Source organism: Homarus americanus, unplaced genomic scaffold, assembly GCF_018991925.1.
Source record: "Homarus americanus isolate GMGI-L3 unplaced genomic scaffold, GMGI_Hamer_2.0 scaffold28, whole genome shotgun sequence".
Classification (NCBI taxonomy): domain Eukaryota; kingdom Metazoa; phylum Arthropoda; class Malacostraca; order Decapoda; family Nephropidae; genus Homarus; species Homarus americanus.
Window position 1 is genome coordinate 6,082,805 of NW_024742238.1, and position 23,109 is coordinate 6,105,913.

Here is a 23,109-nt window from a genome sequence, read left to right on the forward strand (position 1 = left end):
TAAGAGCATCACTAGGCTCCTAAACTACGCTACACACTCTAGGTCTCACCACTAGTGATCTAAAGTCCATCACGACAACACCTACGTCTGCTGGCCGTACGAAGTCTGTTAACAATCACATCAGTTCTAGTACTGTACCTCACTGACAACCCTAAAACTACAACAGTATATTCTGGGTGTTGTGTGTGACTGGTACACCTACTAGTAATATGATTTAACGTCTACTTACTGTGAGAGAAAGAAGTTTATTATACTTCAACAAAATAATGAATTACAACACTGAAGCTAACGAGCCCAAACCTTAACAGCCACTTGGAGAACTGAGGCTGTTGGAGTGTATTAAAGTTATCAAGAATATACTCGAGTGTATACAGGGCCAACTACACCTATATACAGTTTATGGTTGTGTATAATGTCCCTTTAAGTCCCACTATATGACTATAAAAGCTATAACAATCCTAGAATTATTATACGGTAATGTTTATAACAACACAGCGGTAACTATTAATCTCGGTGAATATTTCTGACGTAATTACTAAACACAATTTATTATTTACAAGAATACGAGTTATAAAAGGGAATTAAAACTTATTTATTGTAATTAATGATAACGATGGTGTGTGTGTGTGTGTCGTCTCTACTGCATGTATGGGACTGAACACAAAATATTAATTAGTTTATTTTAATTATTGTTACATTAAAAAAATAAAGTGTTTGTGAAAGATAAAGTCTGCCCAAATTAATAGCCAATACCTTTGTGTAGTTAATGACGACACACACACATATGACCTGATAACATTTAATATAATAAACAGGTGTAGATGACGTTACAATAACACTGATGTCAGGTATATAAATCATGTCAAATATTATACTGCCCTGTGTCAGTATAAATAACACACACGTCAACACCCCCCCCCCCTTGCTGGCTTATACACAGACTAACATGTATGCACTCCCTACGACGATTCTGATTGGCTGATTAAATAAAATCTCATCTTAGAAACAAACCTTTTTCTCTGGCTGCTATAGACAAATAAATATCCCCCCATAATCTCCACAAATGAAGAACAATTTTTAAAAGAAATATGTTTATGCGAAGCTCAACTTTCCGCACCACATAACTCACTGTCTGGCGCTCAAGGAATTTACGGCCACGAGCGTACACGAGTAATTGTATTCTAAGAGTTGGACTTTATGAATATTTACATGGAATAAACCTCTAAATAAACAGATAATCTTTTAATTAATCTTCTTAGTGACTTCAGTGATGAATAAACTAGATAGCTACACGATAGTTCTTCTCACACCTCTCCAGTTAGCCAATCACACGCCTCAGGGACTAGTTTAGCCAATCACACACGCCTCAGGGACTAGTTTAGCTAATCACACACGCCTCAGGGACTAGTTTAGCCAATCACACACGCCTCAGGGACTAGTTTAGCCAATCACACGCCTCAGGGACTAGTTTAGCCAATCACACGCCTCAGGGACTAGTTTAGCCAATCACACACGCCTCAGGGACTAGTTTAGCCAATCACACGCCTCAGGGACTAGTTTAGCCAATCACACACGCCTCAGGGACCAGTTTAACCAATCACACACGCCTCAGGGACTATTTTAGCCAATCACACGCGCCTCAGGGACTAGTTTAGCCAATCACACGCCTCAGGAACCAGTTTAGCCAATCACACACTGTCCCGTTACGTCACTACCACCCTATACGTCTGCAGTGCTAAATTGTTTATCATTTATCCATCTATTTATCCCCCGATCACTACCAAGAAATGAATAAATAAATAAATTAATTAAATAAATAAATAAATAAATAAAAAATACCTAAATAAATGATAACTTATTACACTACTTGGCAATAAACTCACCAACACGTGACCAAAAACAAAAACATTACGTCACTCCTGCCACCCTGACACCTACTTCCCTACCCCTGACACCCTACCACCTACTTCCCTACCCCTGACACCTACTTCCCTACCCCTGACACCCTACCACCTACTTCCCTACCCCTGACACCCTACCACCACCCTCATCCCTTACACAACGCTTCAGGAACTTATAGTGTGTACTCAACCATCTGCCAGCTGGTTCACGAAGAATAAAGATGGTGTACTCAACCATCTGAATTAAATTAACTGTATCTACATAAATGTTTGTCTACACTTCACCTGGTATGACCTGACTTGACCCCAATTAACAAAATACTAACCTAAATTAACGTAATGTAATACGGGCTAACATGTATTGACCTGAATAAACATATAGTGAACTAGATTAACTTTTACTGAACTGGCTTTGGTTAACATGTGGTGATAATATATAGATTAACATTTAGTGGCTTGGATTAACATTTAGTGGCTTGGATTAACATTTAGTAGCTTGGATTAACACTTAGTGGCTTGGATTAACATTTAGTAGCTTGGATTAACATTTAGTGGCTTGGATTAACATTTAGTAGCATGGATTAACATATATTGACCTTAATTTAACATCAAGGGACGTTAGCTAAATATATAGACCTTGGCTGACCTGTTCGGGGTTAATTTAACATTTAATGACCTTATTTAACCTACTGTGAATGGGGTTAACTGGATCTAACATATGTATTAACATCTAACAAGGTGGGTTAACATGCACCAAGCGGAGGTAAAATATACTGACCTGAATTAACCTGGGGAGTTGACTTAAAATACCTAAATTAACCTGAATTCACCTGTCAATACCTGGATTATCCTTAGTTTACCTGTCATACCTTAAATTAATCTCATTAGTTTACCTAGATTAACCTAATAAATTTCCTCGGATTAACCTTACAAGTTTACCTGGATAATTAGACAATTTTTACCTGTAATTACCTAAATTAACCTGCCGTGCTTTCAACAGCTGACAAAGGAGTACCTCGCCTCACCTGATATGTCGGGCATGATAGAGGTCCGCCCACGGAATATAAGGGCGGTGTTCCTGCAGAAGAGGTTCTCGCCGAGGCCCTCGTGCCCACGGTGCCTGAGGGTGCCGGTGTGGGCCAGCTGGTTGACCCACGCCTGGGCCTGACGACACAGCTGGTGGCGGGAGACACAGATGGCTCGTCAACAATACTATATATACTGTTGGTGTCTCTCTCTCTCTCTCTCTCTCTCTCTCTCTCTCTCTCTCTCTCGGGTTAAGGTCCATTGAATGTTTACTTGTCTGCTTGTATGTTTGTCTGTCTGTCTGTCTTTCAAGGACTGTCTGACTAAAAACACTGTGTGTGTGTGTGTGTGTGTGTGTGTGTGTGTGTGTGTGAAGGGGAAACACACACACACTAGAGATAAACAACAAACAATACTAAACACACTACAAACACACAGACAAATTAGGATAAATACAGTAATATTTGGTCGCTGTATTTAAATTAACATACTGTATATATATATATATATATATATATATATATATATATATATATATATATATATATATATATATATATATATATATATATATATATATATATATATAAATAATTTCTTAAATGCATGTGAACTAAATAAATATATATATCCACTCCAATAATATAGTTTAATTAACGAAGAATATATCAATATATATCGTAAGTCAAAATGGGACTTACATATAACGTTACCATTACGTCATGTCACTGATCAGAGTAGTGAGTGGGTGAGTGACGTACCTCGTTGGAGAGGATGAGTGGCTTGGCTGAGTGACGGGCACGGTAGAGGTTGTGAGCCCTCAGGCAGGACTGCACGAACTCACTGTCCTCCCAGTGCGGCTCTGGTTCATGTATCCTGGGCGACACCACCGGCCGGAGTGACGCTATCTGCTGGGGGCACGACAACTGTTACTGGCGGTGGTGGTGGTGATGGTGGTAGTGGGTGGCTAAATATCAACACACTAAACACCCATCAAACACCATCTCCCAGCACACTCTTACAATTCCCGCCTTTAGTCTCAAGTACTTTACCCCGACACAATAAGCTGGCGGACTATCAGGATCACACGCGCGACCCCCCCCCCAAATTGACGCGACATGAACACCTTGTCTTCTAAACTCTTTCTTTCATCACCTGTACTCTCTATACCGACCCAGCAGCTGTTAATACGAGAATTTAATGACTACTCTGTCTTAGTGAGCCGTGAGGTAGACTGGATTAGAAATGATGGTATCTGTCAGGGTGTTACGATGAACGAGGTTGTTGGATGTTCGCCATGTACACAAACGTTATCTCAGGTGGACAAATGAAGGATGAAATGAGCAATGGAGACTCGATTCTCTCTCTCTCTCCCTCACCAACACTATTTCTCTCCCGTCCCTTACTACTACTTTTATCTTCTCTGCCCCCCACTCCCCTCCATCATTATCTCCCTCTCTCCCTCATCAGTATTCGCCTCCACACTAGGGAACACGGGTCTACCTCCGTGACACAACATGGGAAGACTCGGTTAAAAAGTTTCTTTCATGGGTGGCTGAGTCTTGGTCATCCTCCGCACGTCCAGTCGTCATCCCAACCATATCCTCGTGTCACACCTTGTCAGTCATCCACCACACGTCCAGCTATCACCACAACCACATCCTCGTGTCACACCTTGTCAGTCATCACCCCACACGTGCAGCTGTCATCACTATACCATATCCTCGTGTCACACCTTGTCAGTCATCCACCACACGTCCAGCTATCATCCCAACCACATCCTCGTGTCACACCTTGTCAGTCATCACCCCACACGTGCAGCTGTCATCACTATACCATATCCTCGTGTCACACCTTGTCAGTCATCCACCACACGTGCAGCTGTCATCCCAACCACATCCTCGTGTCACACCTTGTCAGATTCATTAGGCCAGTGTAGTAATTCATGGGATCAGGTGCTCATTCTGACTTCCTTATGTGTTTAACAATATTCTTACTTCCATGTACAGTAAACCATCTCAATACCGGACTTCTCAATAACAGAATCCTACCAATAATGGACAAGGATGGCAAGAAATTAACTCTGGAATTGAGACGGTTTACTGTGTGTGTGTGTGTGTGTGTGAGTGTGTGTGTGTGAGTGTGTGTGTGTGTGTGTGTGTGTATGCGTGTGTGTGTGTGTGTGTGTGTGTGTGTGTGTGAGGTAGGTAGGTGTGTGTGTGTGTGTGTGTGTGAGTGTGTGTGTGTGAGTGTGTGTGTGTGTGTGTGTGTGTATGCGTGTGTCCCCTATTGAATTTTTGAGAGAGGTTTCCGCAGCTCAGGTAATAACACGTCTCCTTGCCTCTCATGTATATTTTGCAACCTTTACTCTTTTCCTACACCACCACAACAACCCTACCAGACTAACTTACCCGGACGTGACATGAGCAGTGTGTTCTGATTTACTAATGGATCACGTTACCTTCTGCAACACCAAAAGTAAAACAAAAAAAAAGGACCCCAAAAATACATCCCTCACACGACAACAACATCCAGCCGTCAAGTCAAGAAGGGGTGGGGGTATCTAAAGTATGCGTCCTGAGTTGAGTAAATAAAAAATAGGTAAATGTATGGTGGATAAATAGTGGTGATGTTGTGGAAACCTTTGTTGCGGAGGTGAAAATATTGACGAGAACACGCACGCACGCACGCACGCACGCACGGCACGCACGCACGCACGCACGCACGCACGCACGCACGCACGCACGCACGCACGCACGCGCACGCACGCACGCACGCACGCACGCACGCACGCACGCACGCACGCACGCACGCACGCACGCACGCACGCACGCACGCACGCACGCACGCACGCACGCACACACACACACACACACACACACACACACACACACACACACACACACACACACACACACACACACACACACACACACACACACACACACACACACACACACACACACACACACACACACACACAACACACACACACACACACACACACACACACACACACACACACACACACACACACACACACACACACACACACACACACACACACACACACACACACACACACACACACACACACACACACACACACACACACACACACACACACACACACACACACCACACACACACACACACACACACACACACACACACACACACACACACACACACACACACACACACACACACACACACACACACACACACACACACACACACACACACACACACACACACACACACACACACACACACACACACACACACACACACACACACACACACACACACACACACACACACACACACACACACACACACACACACACCTCTACCAGGAATAGGGGTGAGAGGAACAGTGGCAGGTGAGGTGAATGGTACTTAGGATAATAAATGAGGGGGTGGATGAGGGGGTGGATGAGATGATAGATAGTGTGGATAACACGATAATCAGTGTAAACAAGAAAGATTATAGGAACATATGGATTACAGAATGGGGACGAATGGATGACAAAACAAAAGCAAATGGATGAGAAGGAAGATTGTGTGGATGACAGGAGAGATAATGAGGGTGAGAGGAAGGTAAGCTCACCTGAAGGAGTATAATTAGGTGCGGCAGTGGCAGGTGAAGTAAGGAAACCTCAGATGGTGTATCAAATGCGTCGTAACCCTGGAACCTCGCCAGCTGGTGTGTGTGTGTGTGTGTGTGTGTGTGTGTGTGTGTGTGTGGTAGCGTGTGTGGTGACGCTTTGAGAGAGAGAGAGAGAGAGAGAGAGAGAGAGAGCACATTAAAACAGACAGCGAATTTATATCACCCCCAAAAAAAGACAACATCATTAACCGTGTTTTTCAGGGACAGAGGAAATGAGCCGGGATGAATACTTGTGTCAGAGTTAACCTGTTGAAATATACCTGACCACAGTGCCAGCTGCTCTAGATGGTGCCACTGTTCCTCCCTCCAATACCTCCCTGTCTCCCTCCCTCACCTTCCTACTTGTCTCATTCCTCCTACCTCACCTCCCTTACCCCCCCCCCACCGTGCCCAACCACTTAGTGAATCTCCCCCTCCCCCTCCCCCCTCTTGAAACTGCAGACAGTCTATATCCCGGCTTGTGAGACCTTCACAGGAAAATGACAGCTCGTATTAGTAACAGGTCGAGCTCAAAATAACTTGCAGAGAATACAAAGATGGTGGGAGGAGGAGGAGGGAGGAGGAGGAGGAGGAGGAGGGAGGAGGAGGAGGAGGGAGGAGGAGGAGGAGGAGGAGGTAGTGGTGGAGGAGAGAAGGAGAGGGAGGAGGGAGGAGGAGCTGGGTGGCGGCCAAGGGTATTTACTACAGATGGACAGACAAGTGTTGTGAGGGAGAATGGAGGAGGTGAGAGGAGGTGAGAGGGAGGGTGAGAGGAGGGTGAGAGGGGAGGAGGTGAGAGGGGAGAGGTGAGGAGGGGGAGGAGGTGAGAGGGGAGGTGAGAGGGGGAGGTGAGAGGGGAGGTGAGAGGGAGGTGGAGGAAGGTGGGGAGGGGGAGGGGGTGAGAGGGAGGATGAGGGAAGGTGAGAGGGGAGGAGGTGAGGAGGGGGAGGTGGGGAGGGGGAGGTGAGAGGGGAGGTGAGCAGGAAAGATGGGATGAGAGAAGGACGAGAGAACACACAAGAGAAAGAGAAGAATAAGGAAGAACAAAGGAAGAATAATAGTACATAATGAAGTAAAGGACATAGAAGGAAGAAGGGAGGGAAGGAAGAGAAAAGAAGTAATAGGAGGAGGAGGAGGAGGCTCCACCTAACACAGCTAAGCCAAAATGGACACTCGTTTTATCTCTACAAGTCTCCCTCTCCCTCCCCGGTCAGAGCCGAGAGAGGGAGGGAGAGGGAGAGAGTGTGTGTGAGAGAGAGAGAGGGGAGAGTGAGTGAGGGGACACAGGTGGAGGGTGTTGGGTGTTGTCAGGTGAGGTCGACACCCACCTGACGGATGACTGTTTTGACGATCAGCTGTTGCACCACACACACACACACACACACACACACAACAATACCGTACCAATAAGTCACATTGTGTGTTTGTTGCTATGCATGTGCGTATGTTTACATTGTGTGTGTGTGTAACCATGTAGTCAAGCTGTCATGTGTGCACCATGTAACCCAGAGGGGAGGGCGTTACCACATGGGTGGTGGTCCAGGCTGCTTTGTAAATTTCCCATTGTACCTTCAGTGCCACCCTGGACCGTCTCAAGATACCCAAACAAGACACTTAATGGACAGAAAACGCACTGACGATACACTCACTCAAGTCATTTTCATCATGTTACAATTATGATGCACACACACACACACACACACACACACACACTCAACACATACACTCAAGATATTTACACACTTACGATGATTTACTACTTCTTGAATAACCCACTTATATTTTGACTTAAATTGCACTTAGAAAACATTATATACTCAACGTACTTACGAGACAATTTATCTACTTACAATGTCTTAAATAACACACTTACAATGCACTTATAATACACCCAGAATACTTAACACACTTACGACACACTTTGGATACTTACAAGGGCCTATACAACCCACTTACAATCAACTTTTAACGCACTCCTTTTTTTTACCACTTACGACGCACTTACGATGGTTTATGAGTACAACATCTAGAATGACGCACTTACAATATACTTATGTCACTGGAGATTAAGTGTATTGTGAGTGTGTTGGCATCTTCAAGTCTATTATTTGAGTGTGTTGGTATATTAAAGTGAGTTGTCTGAGTGTGTCGGTGTCTTAAAGTGTGTTACGAGTATGTGATAGTATCTTAAAAGTGTGTTACGAGTGCGTTGACGGCTTCTGCACTTCTCCGTTCCCTCACAAACAACATCAACCAAACACGACGAAGAAAACAGCAATATAAAAATCCCACACGCAAATTCCTTTCCTTCTGTTGTCTCATACACATAAAATTACAAACACGTGTAATTAATAACACCTTAGGCCAAATCACCTTGTTTATCGCCCAATTAAACTGTAATCATGACTAACCATCCGTGCTATATCTCAACACCCGGTGACGTAAGACCAAAATGGGCGTATTTTATCAAGGGCTTAAAACAATAAACACAGGCGGCCATTTTTATAGCTTCACAGGCGGCCATTTTTTGTATAATTCTACAGGCGGCCATATTTTTATAGTTTTACAGGCGGTCATTTTTATCGTTTTACAAGCGGCCATTTTGAATTATAGCTTCACAGACGGCCATTTTGAATTATAGCTTCGCAGACGGCCATTTTGAATTATAGCTTTACAGGCGGTCATTTTGAATTATAGCTTTACAGGCGGCCATTTTGAATTACAGTTTCAACATACAAGTAACAACTACGTGTCAAAGGGGTGTTTATTCCTTGATCAGGTTATTATGGATAAACAAACAGTAAACAAATAAAATAGCTTATGAATAATCCCAAGTTAAAAGCTTTAAAAATAATATACGGCTATTTTGAATGCTATAAATATGTCTTCAGCTAGGTATTATAGTATGTATGTATGTATGTATGTATGTATGTATGTATGTATGTATGTATGTATGTATGTATGTGTGTATGTCTGACTCGACCAACAGCAATATGATTAATAACAGGGTAAAAGCTAGGAAAATACTCGGGCTATTTTGAATGCTATTACTTCTCGTGTACGTCAGCAGGTGTGTTGACGGCAGCAGTCCCTCACACCCAACCATTACTTACACACATACACACACATACATACACACATTACTAACAAACGTACATAAACTATTACTAACATACAGGATAAATGACACACGCTGTTGGGCTATAAAAAAAAACCCTTGGCTATTTTGACGGCAATATTTTACGTTTTCGTCATCAAGTTGTGAGCTGTAAATAATAATATCCCGCCCAGAAACATAGCCCATGAACAAGGATTTTTCTCACTATAAATTATTAACCAAGATAAGTAAAAAGTAAGAGGTCATTTTGAACGCCGCCTCACACGCATATAATCTGACGAGGTGTTGAAGGCCACTTTTTTTGTTCTTTACTGATTTCTAACGCGTCCTATATCACCTGGTTAGAGCTACAGGTATGGGTCCCCGACGACGCCTTACCTGACACACTTTGATTAATATATGACAGGTGGAGGAAATTCTGCTTGTGTACCTGTGTGTTGTGTACCTGTGTTGTGTACCTGTGTACGTGTGCGTGTTGTGTATCTGCCTGTCTGTATGTTGTGTTGTTTATGATTGGTGGATAAAGTTAAGGGCCGTAATACTTATATACAGGTTGTGAAGGTCATAGGGCAAAACATCTATCGCTTTACCCCATCAAAGGTCAAGTTGTTTAAAAATAATCATTGTTTACACCATATACATAAGACAACGGGTTAAAACACACAGTGTATAAGTTACGACAATAAACATAAGTAATGAAGATGCGACAAGTGTTGGTAAGAGTGATGGTGGTGGCCGGTCAAGATGCGACAAGTGTTGGTAAGAGTGATGGTGGTGGCCGGTCAAGATGCGACACACACACTATCAGAAGCGATTAAGATCTCCACGAGGTAAAGGTCAAGGCACGATAAGGACCCACAGGGGAGTCAGGCTGCCAACCATAAGTCCTCATAACGTGTCAGGATGCGATATCAGGATAGAGGTCAAGGGGGGTGACAACACCTAAGTTTACATCTACATAAAAGTCAAGGGTTACAGACACGCTGCTCTCCTGCTGGTACCTGAGGTGTGTGTCTGGCCCAGGTGTGTCAGTCCCTCGGGTCCTCCTCCGCCAGCGTGTGTACGTGTTACTCCTCACAACACCTTATGTGGCCTGAACAATAGACGCAGTGCGTTCCATCGGATGTATAAAGTTGCTAAATAAAATAACATAAACTACAATTGCTTCTGTTATCTTTGTTGCCTCTATTATTCTTCCACATCATAAGAAATTTTTTATCAGGTGTTATTAACGCGATTGTTGTGTTGTTTACCTGCAGGAGGGCCGCGCCGCGCCTTCTGCAGTAGGTAAACATTAACATCCCTGGGCCAGTACCTGGGTGTTGCGTGTGTGAGTGAAATAACAATTCCATAAGCAACTGCATCACGACAAAGAATGAGTCGCAGTAATCCGAAAATTACACTTGAAGGACGGAGTTTGTCCAGGAAATACAGACAACTTTTGTCACCGTTTAGCCTCTGATTTATCTGGTAATGGCAGCTGACACACCAGGTCGTATATTGTGTCCACCAGAATCATAAATTTCCTAATATAAGGGAACAAATCTGTGTCATCACTGGCTACACGCTACGAGGGTCAGTGTGCGTGTGTTAGTCCCCGTGATGGATGAATCTGATCTTCGCTGCCGCCGGGAATCAAATAGCGAGGTCACATGAAACCCTAAAGGAGATTTACAAAGAGTGGCGTCACGGGATTGGTCTCCTAAAATAAGGACGATCTGTGAGTGACTCATCTTGTTTGTGCACCTCCAGCTGGCGGTCATCTTCAGCAACACACCCTGGACGTAAGCTCGGCAGACTGAAGCTATAAAAATCTCCTAAAAACTGCATTACCAGATTAGCTCAAAACCGGCGTGGAATAATGGCTAGGAAATGGGGAATAGAGACGACCACATCGCGTGCATGAGCGCCCACAACCGCTGAGGAATGGGCGGCGTGGACCCCCAGCAATGGGCGGCGTGGACCGGAGCATAAGGGAGGAGGAGGTCCCGCTGTCTCAACTCGGGCTGTTTGTGGCCCTTCAGGGAAGAGCGCGAGCCAGGCCGGGTGATGCAGGGAAGGTGATGGTGCCGCCAGGACACATGGTGATGCCTGCTGATGCTCCATCACGGCAACACTCTTGTGATCAAAATGGAAAGTGATGGTTGATGCGGGAGCCTGAAGATGATGGAGGAGGTATGGTAGTGACGACCATGGCTCACCGAGAGGCCGTGTATATATATATATATATATATATATATATATAAATATATATATATATATATATATATATATATATATATATATATATATATATATATATATATATATATATAAGCGGGGGAGAGAATGGTGGATGACCTAAATACCTCCTAAACTAACCATTATGGGTCACCGCGACTCAACATATCGGGTCAGACTCTCAAAGGTTCGTCAGTAAAGTAAACATGTTAAAAAACACACTTCTCGAGCTGACATAAACAAAGCATAAGCAACTCTCAAAATGGCATTAAAATCACAACGAGAGACTACCATAACTACTTTACTTAGCACCAAACAGGAGAGGAAAATAGTAGTGGTCGTGATTGTAGTAGTGGTATTAGTGGTAGTGGTGGTAGTGGTAGTGGTATTAGTGGTAGTGGTGGAGGTAGTGGTAGTGGAGGTAGTGGTAGTGGTGGTAGTGGTAGTGGAGGTAGTGGTAGTGGTGGTGGTGGTATTGGTGGTAGTGGTGGTGGTGGTAGTGGTGGTGGAGGTGGTGGTGGTGATGAGGGTTGTGTTGTGTTGACATACCTGCAGAGTGACACAGATCCCCTGACACTCGTAAGTACCCCCGGGCTGAGAGTCCACTGTGGCGCCCACCAGCACCGCCACCACCACCATCAACAGTCAGAATGTAAACATGTTCAGTCTTAAGAGCGGCGGCAGACATTACAACGATAAACACACAACATTACAGTCAAACTGGTGGTGTTCACACGACCCCAGAGAAAGTAGTGTACCCCAGAGTGCCTCCACATAGTGTTCCCATGACCCCCAGAGAGATAAGTGTACCCCAGAGTGCCTCCACATAGTGTTCCCATGACCCCCAGAGAGATAGGAGTACCCCAGAGGCCCTCCACATAGTGTTCCCATGACCCCCAGAGAGATAAGTGTACCCCAGAGGCCCTCCACATAGTGTTCCCATGACCCCAAGAGAGACAAGTGTACCCCAGAGGCCCTCCACATAGTGTTCCCATGACCCCCAGAGAGATAAGAGTACCCCAGAGGCCCTCCACATGTTCCCATGACCCCCAGAGAGATAAGAGTACCCCAGAGGCCCTCCACAGAGAGATAAGAGTATAGGTGTTCCCATGACCCCCAGAGAGATAAGAGGCACCCTGAGGCCCTCCACATAGTGTTCCCATGACCCCAGAGACAAGTGCCCAGAGGCCCTCCACATGGTGTTCCCATGACCCCCAGAGAGATAAGAGTACCCCAGAGGCCCTCCACATAGTGTTCCCATGACCCCCAGAGAGATAAGAGTACCCCAGAGTGCCTCCACATAGTGTTCCCATGACCCCCAGAGAGACAAGTGTACCCCAGAGGCCCTCCACATAGTGTTCCCATGACCCCCAGAGAGATAAGTGTACCCCAGAGGCCCTCCAGATAGAACACACTTAAGTTACTCAGGCGGCATTAAGACCGTAGCTAGACAACCTACAGGGTGTCCTAATATTATTATTTTTACTCAATTTACCAAAACTGCGTCAACGTGGTTTTAGTAACTTCTGCGACACCCTGTATGTTCAAGGGTCATGTATAGACGAAGTTGCTTGATGTAAACACTTAAAAAAATAAACACACAACGAACATCGACCAAAAAACATCGAACAACGACCAGGAATGTAGCTTTGTGTTACGAGATGCTAAATTTATCCCTATGCAAATATAACAAAATGTAAAAAATCCTTACACCAGTCGCCTCTGTTCCTCACCTAACCTAACCTAACCCTCCTCCTATCACCCCCACAGGTCCTCAACTCACCTCACACCCACCACACCCACCACACCCACACACCCCCACACACCTCACCCACACCACACACACAGTTCACCCACCCACCCAAGTTTCAGCTATACGTCACGACTCAATCCACCTGTTTGATCAATAAGCCATAACTCCCACAGGTATACCGACGGAGGAAGGTAGGAAGGGCGTGGTGTACCTGCAGGAGGCCAGGTGATCCAGCACGTGTGTGTGTGTGTGTGTGTGTGTGTGTGTGTGTGTGTGTGTGTGTGTGTGTGTGTGTGTAGGACCTAATCTATCACTAATGCTCAGTAATTGGGTCTAATGTAGAGAGAGAGGGAGGAGGAGTAAGAGGGAAGGAGGGGAGGAGAGTGGGATGAGGGAGGTAAGTGAGAGATGAGGAGGCGAAGTAGTGGGAGAGGGAAGTGAGTGGAGATGAGTGGGGTGGGAGAGTGAGGAGGAGAGAGGAGGGGTGAGTGGCAGGTGGAGTGATGGGAGAGGGAAGCAGTTCAAGATGGAATGAGAGAGAGAGAGAGAGAGAGAGAGAGAGAGAGAGAGAGAGAGAGAGAGAGAGAGTAACCAGAATAATGACGTTATAAAATCAACCTGTGGACCTCACACACACACACACACACACACACACACACACACACACACACACACACACACACACTTTCTCATTTACACAAGACGAAGAATAGAACAAATTACATCACACGAAGAGGGTGGTTATATCACAAGAGGGGGGTAGTTATATCACAAGAGGTAGTTATATCACAAGACAAGGGGGTAGTTATATCACAAGAGGGGTAGTTATATTATATCACAAGACGGGGTAGTTATATCACAAGAGGGGGGTAGTTATATATATCACAAGAGGGGTAGTTATATCACAAGAGGGTAGTTGGCTATATTATTAAAGAGACGCAGCTAAGGCAGTAGTAATTAATAAAGCACAGTTACGGCGTGGTTGCGTGTCTTCGTGACGTGACACTCAAACAGGAATCAATGTCTCCTCCCGCCACGCACCTAAAGACTCTTGTGTGTGTGTGTGTGTGTGTGTGTGTGTGTGTGTGTGTGTGTGTGTGTGTGTGTGTGTGTGTGTGTGCGTGTGTGTGTGTGTGTGTGTGTTTGTGTGTGTGTGCGTGTGCGTGTGTGTGTGTAAGACCATGTTAGTTAAGTTCTAAATCAACGTTGACTGTTTTTTATGATTCCAATTCAATAAATAATAATCTAGTAAATACTGACACAGGTAACGACGTGGGTAGAGAGGTCCGCCTTAGCTACAGGTACAAGCACAGGTAACAAGCAGACACAGGTACAGACAATGACCCAAATGCAATTAAGGAAACAGGTACAGATACTAACACACATACATATATACATACATGCATACATACACAGACACACACACACAGGTACAGTAATTACCATAGTCAACCAGGTATTAATATTACAAAAGACGAACACCACTACTACTACCACCACCTGGCCAACAAACAAACAAACAAACAAACAAACACGACTATCTTTTACCCGAAACAACAAAAAGTTAGTAATTGTTTTTCATTTGTTTCTCGGGTAAAACTTTGGTGGGTATCAATAAAAAGAGAATCTAGTCCGGTGTCCTGTGATTGGTGGAAACGCCAGGTGGGGAAGGGGGAGAAGGGGGGAGAAAAGGGGAGAAGGGGAGAAGAAGGGGAGAAAGGGGAGATGGGGAGAGGGGAGGGGAGAGGGGGGGAGAGAGAGGGGGGAGAGGGGGAGAAGGGGAGAGGGGAGAGAGGGGGAGAGATGGGGGAAGGGGAGAGATGGGGAGAAGGGGAGAAGGGGAGGAGGGAGGAGAGTGGGAAATAAGGGGAAAAAAGGCTGGAGGGAGGAAAAGAAAGAAAGAAGGAAGGAAGGAAGGAAAGAAGGAAGGGAAGGAAGGAAGGGCTAGAGGGTGGGTTGAGTGAGTGAGAGTGGGAGGGAGAGAGGAGGGGCAGGGTGTGTTATGACAAGGTGCTCAATATTAGGGCAACAAGACCCCCCCTCCTCGGTTCCTAATGAAGAGATTATTGACTGGTAGTAAGGAAGGTGTCTGCTGGTATAGGTCGGGGCGTGGGTGTGGGTAGTGGTTATCGGTCGGGGCGTGGGTGTGGGTAGTGGGTATCGGTCGGGGCGTGGGGGTAGTGGTATCGGTCGGGGCGTGGGTGTAGGTAGTGGTTATCGGTTGAGGCGTGGGTAGTGGTAGGTCAGCGGTCGGTCGGGGCGTGGGTGTGGGGTGGTTATCGGTTGGTAGGGGGTAATCGGTCGGGGTGTGGGTAGTGGTTATCGGTCGGGCGTGGGTTGTAGGTAGTGGTTATCGGTTGAGGCGTGGGTGTAGGTAGTGGTTATCGGTTGAGGCGGAGGTGTATCGGTCGGGGCGTGGGTAGTAGTGGTTATCGGTTGAGGCGTGGGTGTAGGTAGTGGTATCGGTCGGGGCGTGGGTGAGGTAGTGGTTATCGGTTGAGGCGTGGGTGTAGGTAGTGGTTATCGGTTGAGGCGTGGGTGTAGGTAGTGGTATCGGTCGGGCGTGGGTGTAGGTAGTGGTTATCGGTCGGGGCGTGGGTGTAGGTAGTGGTTATCGGTTGAGGCGTGGGTGTAGGTAGTGGTATCGGTCGGGGCGTGGGTGTGGAATATCATTTAACAACTGGTGAATAATATGCCTAAACACACACACACACACACACACACACACACACACACACACACACACACACACACACACACACACACACACACACACACACACACACACACACTCATGTACTGTATAGACTAGCTCGTGAAATCTCGTAAATTCCCGTTAAATTCTGGGGTGCTTCACGGCAACGATTTTCCCAGCCAGGAGTCATAACCCTTAATTACGATCTCTTTGTCCCCAGCAGCGCCAGCAGGTGGGTCTCCTCTCTACCTCCTCCAGGAACATTATCCCAGTCAGGTAAGTATATATATACACACCGCCACCAGAACACTTCATACCTGTGTGCGTGTGTGATAAAATTAACACAACCCTAACTAAAAACACATCCACTTAACACACAACCGAGGCCAAATTAACACAGAGAATCTCAAGAATTATTTTACCTTGACAAATACTAAAAAAAAAAAAAACGTGTCTAGCTGAGGCAGATAACAACCCCAAAAATTCAAAATATAACATAGACATTACTACTGGAATTAGGGGGATATTTTTAACTTAGTCAACTAGTTAAGGACATTCTTAAATCATCAGTTATGTAGAGTATTGAGCGAGAATGTTTGATAATAAGTTAAGAGGATCTATATGTTTAGTAATTTTCTTGTTATTTATGACGTGAGATAGAAGAGGTGGACTGAATACTCGTAAGCCACACTGAAGAAACCTGACAATTGACACTTCCATCATTTAAAAATATTTTCTTTGTTAAAAACGTCAAACATGAAGGGGTAGATAATGATGATGGAGGAGGAGGAGACCGTAAAGAAGAAGAAGAAGAAGAAGAAGCCCATCCTTGTCCAAAAGTTACAAATATATCCACTCCACCCACATAAATACACTCATTAAAATCCACATTATTAAGTGAAGGAGGGATGGAAGGAAGGAAGGAAGGAGAGAGGGAAGGAAAGAGATAAGGAAGGAGAGGGAGGGATGAAAGAAAGGAAGGAGGGGTGTAGTCCAGAGAGCGGCCAAGGCTGTCACCTACATCACCGCCCGCACACCGATAATGCTCCAGTTTACTGTATAACACACCTTGACCCGCTTTGTCCCGCTTTACACGGAATGCAGCAGCGGTGTTTGGTGGGCAGTGTATCTTAAGAGCATTTTGGGGTGGGGAGGAGGAGGGAGGAGGGGGGTGTTAGGAGGAGGAGGAAATTTCTAGCAAGTTACGACACCATTTTATAGTTTTCGGGCTGGGTGTGGGCGTGGGTGGGTGGGGGGGTCGATGAGATACAATTGGATGACATTTTAAGATATCAATCAATCAATCAGAGTACCGACCACACATCTGAGGGTTGGCGACCACAGTCCTCTAATGTTTTGTATCTTTGAGGACCCAGTTTTTAATTTTATTCATCCAATCCCAGTCTCTACCTTCCCCCCGGCCCTCCTATCCTCAACTATGCCTATTAATATTTCTGTTATTATCACCTCATCCCTAATTATATGACCAAAGTATCTCATTTCTCTTTCGAGTATTTCTTTTGAAGTTTTTGCTAATCTCAGTACGTCTTTTCAAAGGCCCCCCAACCTCTTTCTGGTGTCTGCTGAAAGTGTCCACGCCTCTGGTTATATAACAGTCCTTTACATATATAAAAGCCCTTCAGACTCATAATAATTCCCTCTGAGCACTACTAGCTCCAGAATGCACCTAACTGTTTAATTTTAGCTGAAGTGTAAATATAAATAAATAAAAGCGTCAAATTACACCGAGACACTGCATTAACTGGAAGCGTTCACTGATCACCCGTTATGAGAGACAATTAACGTCTCGTGGTTAAGTGAACGCCCAGTATCCAGTTCGGGGAAAAGCCTCAAGTATAATTTCGTGGCTATTTTTGGAGGTCATTTTAATACCTCAGTAGAAGTCCACCACTTAAGTGTATTTCTATATCTTCAATTACGAGGAATATTTGACGTAAGAACTTTGGAGAATTTGGAGTCAAGGTTACCTACCTCGCCACTACCAGCCAAACACACATCACCTTTTTCTGCTTCGTTAATTAATTACGAAAAATAAATAAACAAACAAAAACAATGTCGTGTACTATGTGATTATACATAACGATTTCGTAAAAATCTCATTATCCGGGAGGGAAAAGATGAGGTCGGTGATGCGCGCAGAAAACACGCAACAATAGCGTTTCATCTCCAGGATTACGCGCCCAAATCCCAGCCAACGTGATTTATTTTTCCCCGTAGCGTATTAACGAACCTTTAATCTTTACCCGCATAGGCAATGAAAATAATTAAACAAATTTAAACTAGTTAAGTTACCTGCATTAAGATTACGAGTACAGTACTTTACACAACCGCAGTAATAACTCGTTACAAAGCGCCTATTTAAGTCAAATTAACTCCGAGTACAGAGAGAGGTTAAGGCTGCTCTTATATCCATTAACAAATTAAATTCTAGTGACCTTAAAGTACAGTTTAGACTCAGAAGGATAAAACTAATTTAGGTTAATTTACTGTTGTTATCTCTGATGGTCTGGACGCTCTGTTATGGGGGCCAAGTCAAGAAAAATACTGTTTAGCCCGTGTGCCGCTATGACGTCACCTGTCAACACACCCCTGGCTCACCCCTCAGTGTAATGGCAACATTCCGGACACTGACGACGTCATTAAAGGCTAAAAGCCTCACTCACGACGTCGTACTTTACTTTGCTTAACCATAAATATGTTGACAGACCAATAAATAAAACACATTGAATAAAAACAACTTGATGACAGGCAGGACAAACAAACCTAATTAATAAACATGAAATTAATCTTAATCTAATCAACCCTCAGTAATCTTTAACCCTTGCTTCTCGTGTGGATTAATTTAGAGCTTATTTAACTAATTCTCTAGGACCGATACGCTGTTTTAATCTCAAAAACATAAAACACGAATCTCTGAAAGTCTGGACCCCGGTGTTCGTGTTTCCCAGGTCCAGATTCACGCAGCTTCGTATAATGGTTGACGTTTTATTTTCAAAGTTATTTTTAATTGTTGCATCTTTCTTAAATCAAATAGTTAGGAGGATCTTGACTCCTTCACTTACGAGGGATATTAATCACAAAACCGTTAAAGAATCTCTCTCCCTCATGAAACAAGCTCTCTCTCTCTCTCTCTCTCTCTCTCTCTCTCTCTCTCTCAACACACGAGCTGCAGTCAGGACCTCGAGTATAAAACCAATGCCTTAGGAATGACGAGAAAATAGTCGACAGCAGGAACGAAAACGAGTCTGGGGTCTTGATACATTACCGCACGACCCTCTAGTACCCAGCGGCCCCATGACAGAACAGGCATACGACACTGTCACACGCCAGACATGACGTGCCGTGACTCTATACCACACGATGACTGTCACGACAAGACCTCCCACGCATGTGTGTGTGTGTGTGTGTGTGTGTGTGTGTGTGTGTGTGTGTGTGTGTGTGTGTGTGTGTGTGTGTGTGTGTGTGTGTGAACAAAGGGGAGATTTTTATGATGGGTCTCTGAATTTACTTATGTCTTTGAAGTCTTCCTGAGATCTTTAAAGTCTTCCTGAAGTCTTTGTAATCTTCCTGGGATCCTTAAAGCTTCCTTGTGGTCTCCCTGAAGTCTTTGTAGTCTTCCCTAAGTCTTGATGAACCACATACACTCTCAAAGGGTCCTACGTCAAAATTTCCTCCCCACCCGAGAGGAGAAATCTAATCTAAATGACTCACTTTAAAGGGTCACGTTAGGGGGTTCAGGGCTGTGTGTGTGTGTGTGTGTGTAAATAAGACCTTTATATTAAGGGCTTCTTTACTTACTTACTTACACACCCACACACAGTCTACAAATACAACATCAAGTACTTTAAATAACATTCCTCACAATAAAATACATCTATCAGTTAGGTCAGGAAAACCAGTGTGGCGTCCTGAGATTATTCCTGAAACCTCGAGGCGTGCTGAGATTACTCCTCGGAATAAAAGGTTAGATTAGGTTAGGTTAGAATAGGTTAGGTTAGGTTAGGTTAGGTTTTGATCGAACTACGCCTGACCAGAACACTCCCAGCAAGTGACACTGGGTACTGGAGCCTGACTTAACGTAGGTAAATAACAATGGAAGAAGCAGTAAGAATCCAAGGCCGCAGTAGAGCCGCAGCGTTCACGGTTTTTATTTTTCTTGTAACTGCAGGAAGAGGGGAGAGGCGGGGAGGGAGGTGGGAGGGGTGAGAGGGGAGGGTGGGAGAGGGAGGGAGAGGTGGGGAGGGGTAAGGGAGGAGATGGGAGAGGGATGAACGATAAAGAATGAGGAGGGGAGAGGATGAAAGATATGGAAGGGGAGAAGGGAAAGGAAGGGGACAGGGTGTAGACTAGAGGGAAAGAGGTGACGGGAGAGGGAAGGGGTTTGGTAGGCAGGGGAACGAATGGGACTGGGGGAGGTTAATCCACTCTTGTCTCGTCAACGTCACACGAACGCACAGGATTACGACTTTGGATCCGGATACGTAAACATTGCATCTCTTAAAGACAGCTGTTTTGGGAGGTGGTGCCAATGGTGTTTGTGGAGTCTGTGTTTTAAAGGAGTTGTTTATGGTGTTTTGAGGCGTCGATTGTGGTGTTTTGAGGCGTCGATTGTGGTGTTTTGAGGCGTCGGTGTGGTGTTTTAAAGGAATCGATTATGGTGTTTTTGAGGCGTCGGTGTGGTTTTAAAGGAATCGATTATAGTGTTTTAAAGGATTATGGTGTTTGAGGCGTCGATTGTGGTGTTTTGAGGCGTCGATTGTGGTGTTTTAAAGGAGTCGTTTATGGTGTTAACCTGATTTAGTCCATCTCTATTATAACCTTGCTTAACTTAATCCGTACCTAACCAACTCCCCCACATTCTTTACCATTTGTATAGGTAATTTATTAATTTATTGACAAATTAAAAAAAAGCAAAGGGGACACACACACACACACACACACACACACACACACACACACACACACACACACACACACACACTACTGTACAATGCCATATATAATTAATTTCCCAATAATTTATATAATCTTGAAATAATTATATAAATGCTTAGGAATTATACTCGTTCAGGATTAGGATAGATAGATAGATAGATAGATAGATAGATAGATAGATAGATAGATAGATAGACAGACAGACAAGTGTGACCCTAATATGACTCTCCTGTGACCTCACGCGTTGACCTCCCGCTGACCACCCATGACAAGTCAGTACCCCATGGCCGCAGTTTCGTGTCAGAGGTCACGTAAGGTGGAGATATAGTAGTAGTTGTTATTGTGGTGATGGTGATATAGTTCTGGTTGTGGTGGTAGGTTGGGGCAACACTAATTGTGCTAAAGATGAGAGCAGTCGTAATTGTGGTGGTTGGTGGTAGTGGTAGTGGTAGTAGTAATGGTGGGGGCAGTAATGGTGGTGGTGGTGGTGGTAGTAGTAATGGTGGGGGCAGTAATGAGGGTGGTGGTGGTAGTAGTAATGGTGGTTGATGGTGGTGGTGGTGGTGGTAATGCTAGCTGGTGGTAGTAATGGTACTTGATGATGGTGGTGGTGGTGGTATCGTTATTCACTCGGCGATCGTGGTAGTGGTGGTAACAGTGGTAGGTGAAGACAGTAAAAATAGCTGTAATTGAGATAATGATGATAATAGTTGTAGCTGTGGTGGTAAGTACTGTAGTGTGGTACTCGATGGTAGTTAGTGGTGTGTGTGTGTGTGTGTGTGTGTGTGTGTGTGTGTGTGTGTGTGTGCCCCTCCATTATCATCCTGTACTGCACTATTCTCTCTACCATTTTCTCAATGTCTCCATGAGTTCTATACACAAAGTGGTCCTTTAAATAGGTAAACAAACTGTCCCTTTAAACAGATATAAACAAACTTTTCCTTTAAATAGGTAAACCAAACTGTCCCTTTAAATGGATGTAAACAAACTGCCCCTTTAAATGGATGTAAACAAACTGTCCCTTTAAACAGATATAAACAAACTTTCCCTTTAAATAGGTAAACCAAACTGTCCCTTTAAATGGATGTAAACAAACTGACCCTTTAAACAGATATAAACACACTGTCCCTTTAGACAGATATAAGCAAAATGTCCCTTTAAAAAGATGTAAGCAAACTGTCCTTTTAATAGGTAAACAAACTGCCTCTTTAAGCAGATATAAACAAACTGGTCATTTAAACAGGTTAACAAACTGTCCCTTTAAATAGATAAACAAATTGTCCCTTTAAATAAATGTAAACAAACTGTCCCTTCAAATGGAGGTAAACAAACTGTCCCTTTAAATGGAGGTAAACAAATTGTCCCTTTAAACAGATATAAACAAACTGCCCCTTTATAAACATCTCAGACCGCTAGTGAACGATAATTTCCTCAAGTTCCCGTCACGCTAATACCTGAGAAGCTGTTTCCGGAGCCCGAATGATAACAGACGGGTCTTAGCTGGTATTAGTCGCAGCAAACAAGGTGATCCCCCCCCCCCCCTGATCCCTGATAGACCTGGGGATCCTATGAACGAGCCTTGATCTTCCTGAAGGAGCCCCTGATCCTCCTGAACGAGCCATGTACCTCTTCAACGAGCCATGATCCTCTTCAACGACCCCCTGATCCTCCTTAACGAGCCCTGATCCTCTTCAACGACCCTCTGATCCTCCTTAACGATCCCTGATCCTCTTCAACGAGCCCTGATCCTCTTCAACGACCCCCTGATCCTCCTCAACGCACCCACAA

General features: G+C 44.5%; 1 protein-coding gene across 1 annotated transcript in view; it reads right to left on the bottom strand.

Moving 5' to 3' along the window:
• LOC121876569 overlaps positions 1-23,109 on the bottom strand; it is a 66,039-nt gene that overhangs the window by 21,876 nt on the left and 21,054 nt on the right. Inside the window, exons 3-4 of the mRNA XM_042381771.1 lie at positions 3,689-3,835; positions 2,927-3,077 (exon numbers count right to left, since the gene is read on the bottom strand). Of these exons, the coding sequence (XP_042237705.1) occupies positions 2,927-3,077; positions 3,689-3,835 (298 nt within the window). The remainder of the gene's footprint in view (positions 1-2,926; positions 3,078-3,688; positions 3,836-23,109) is intronic.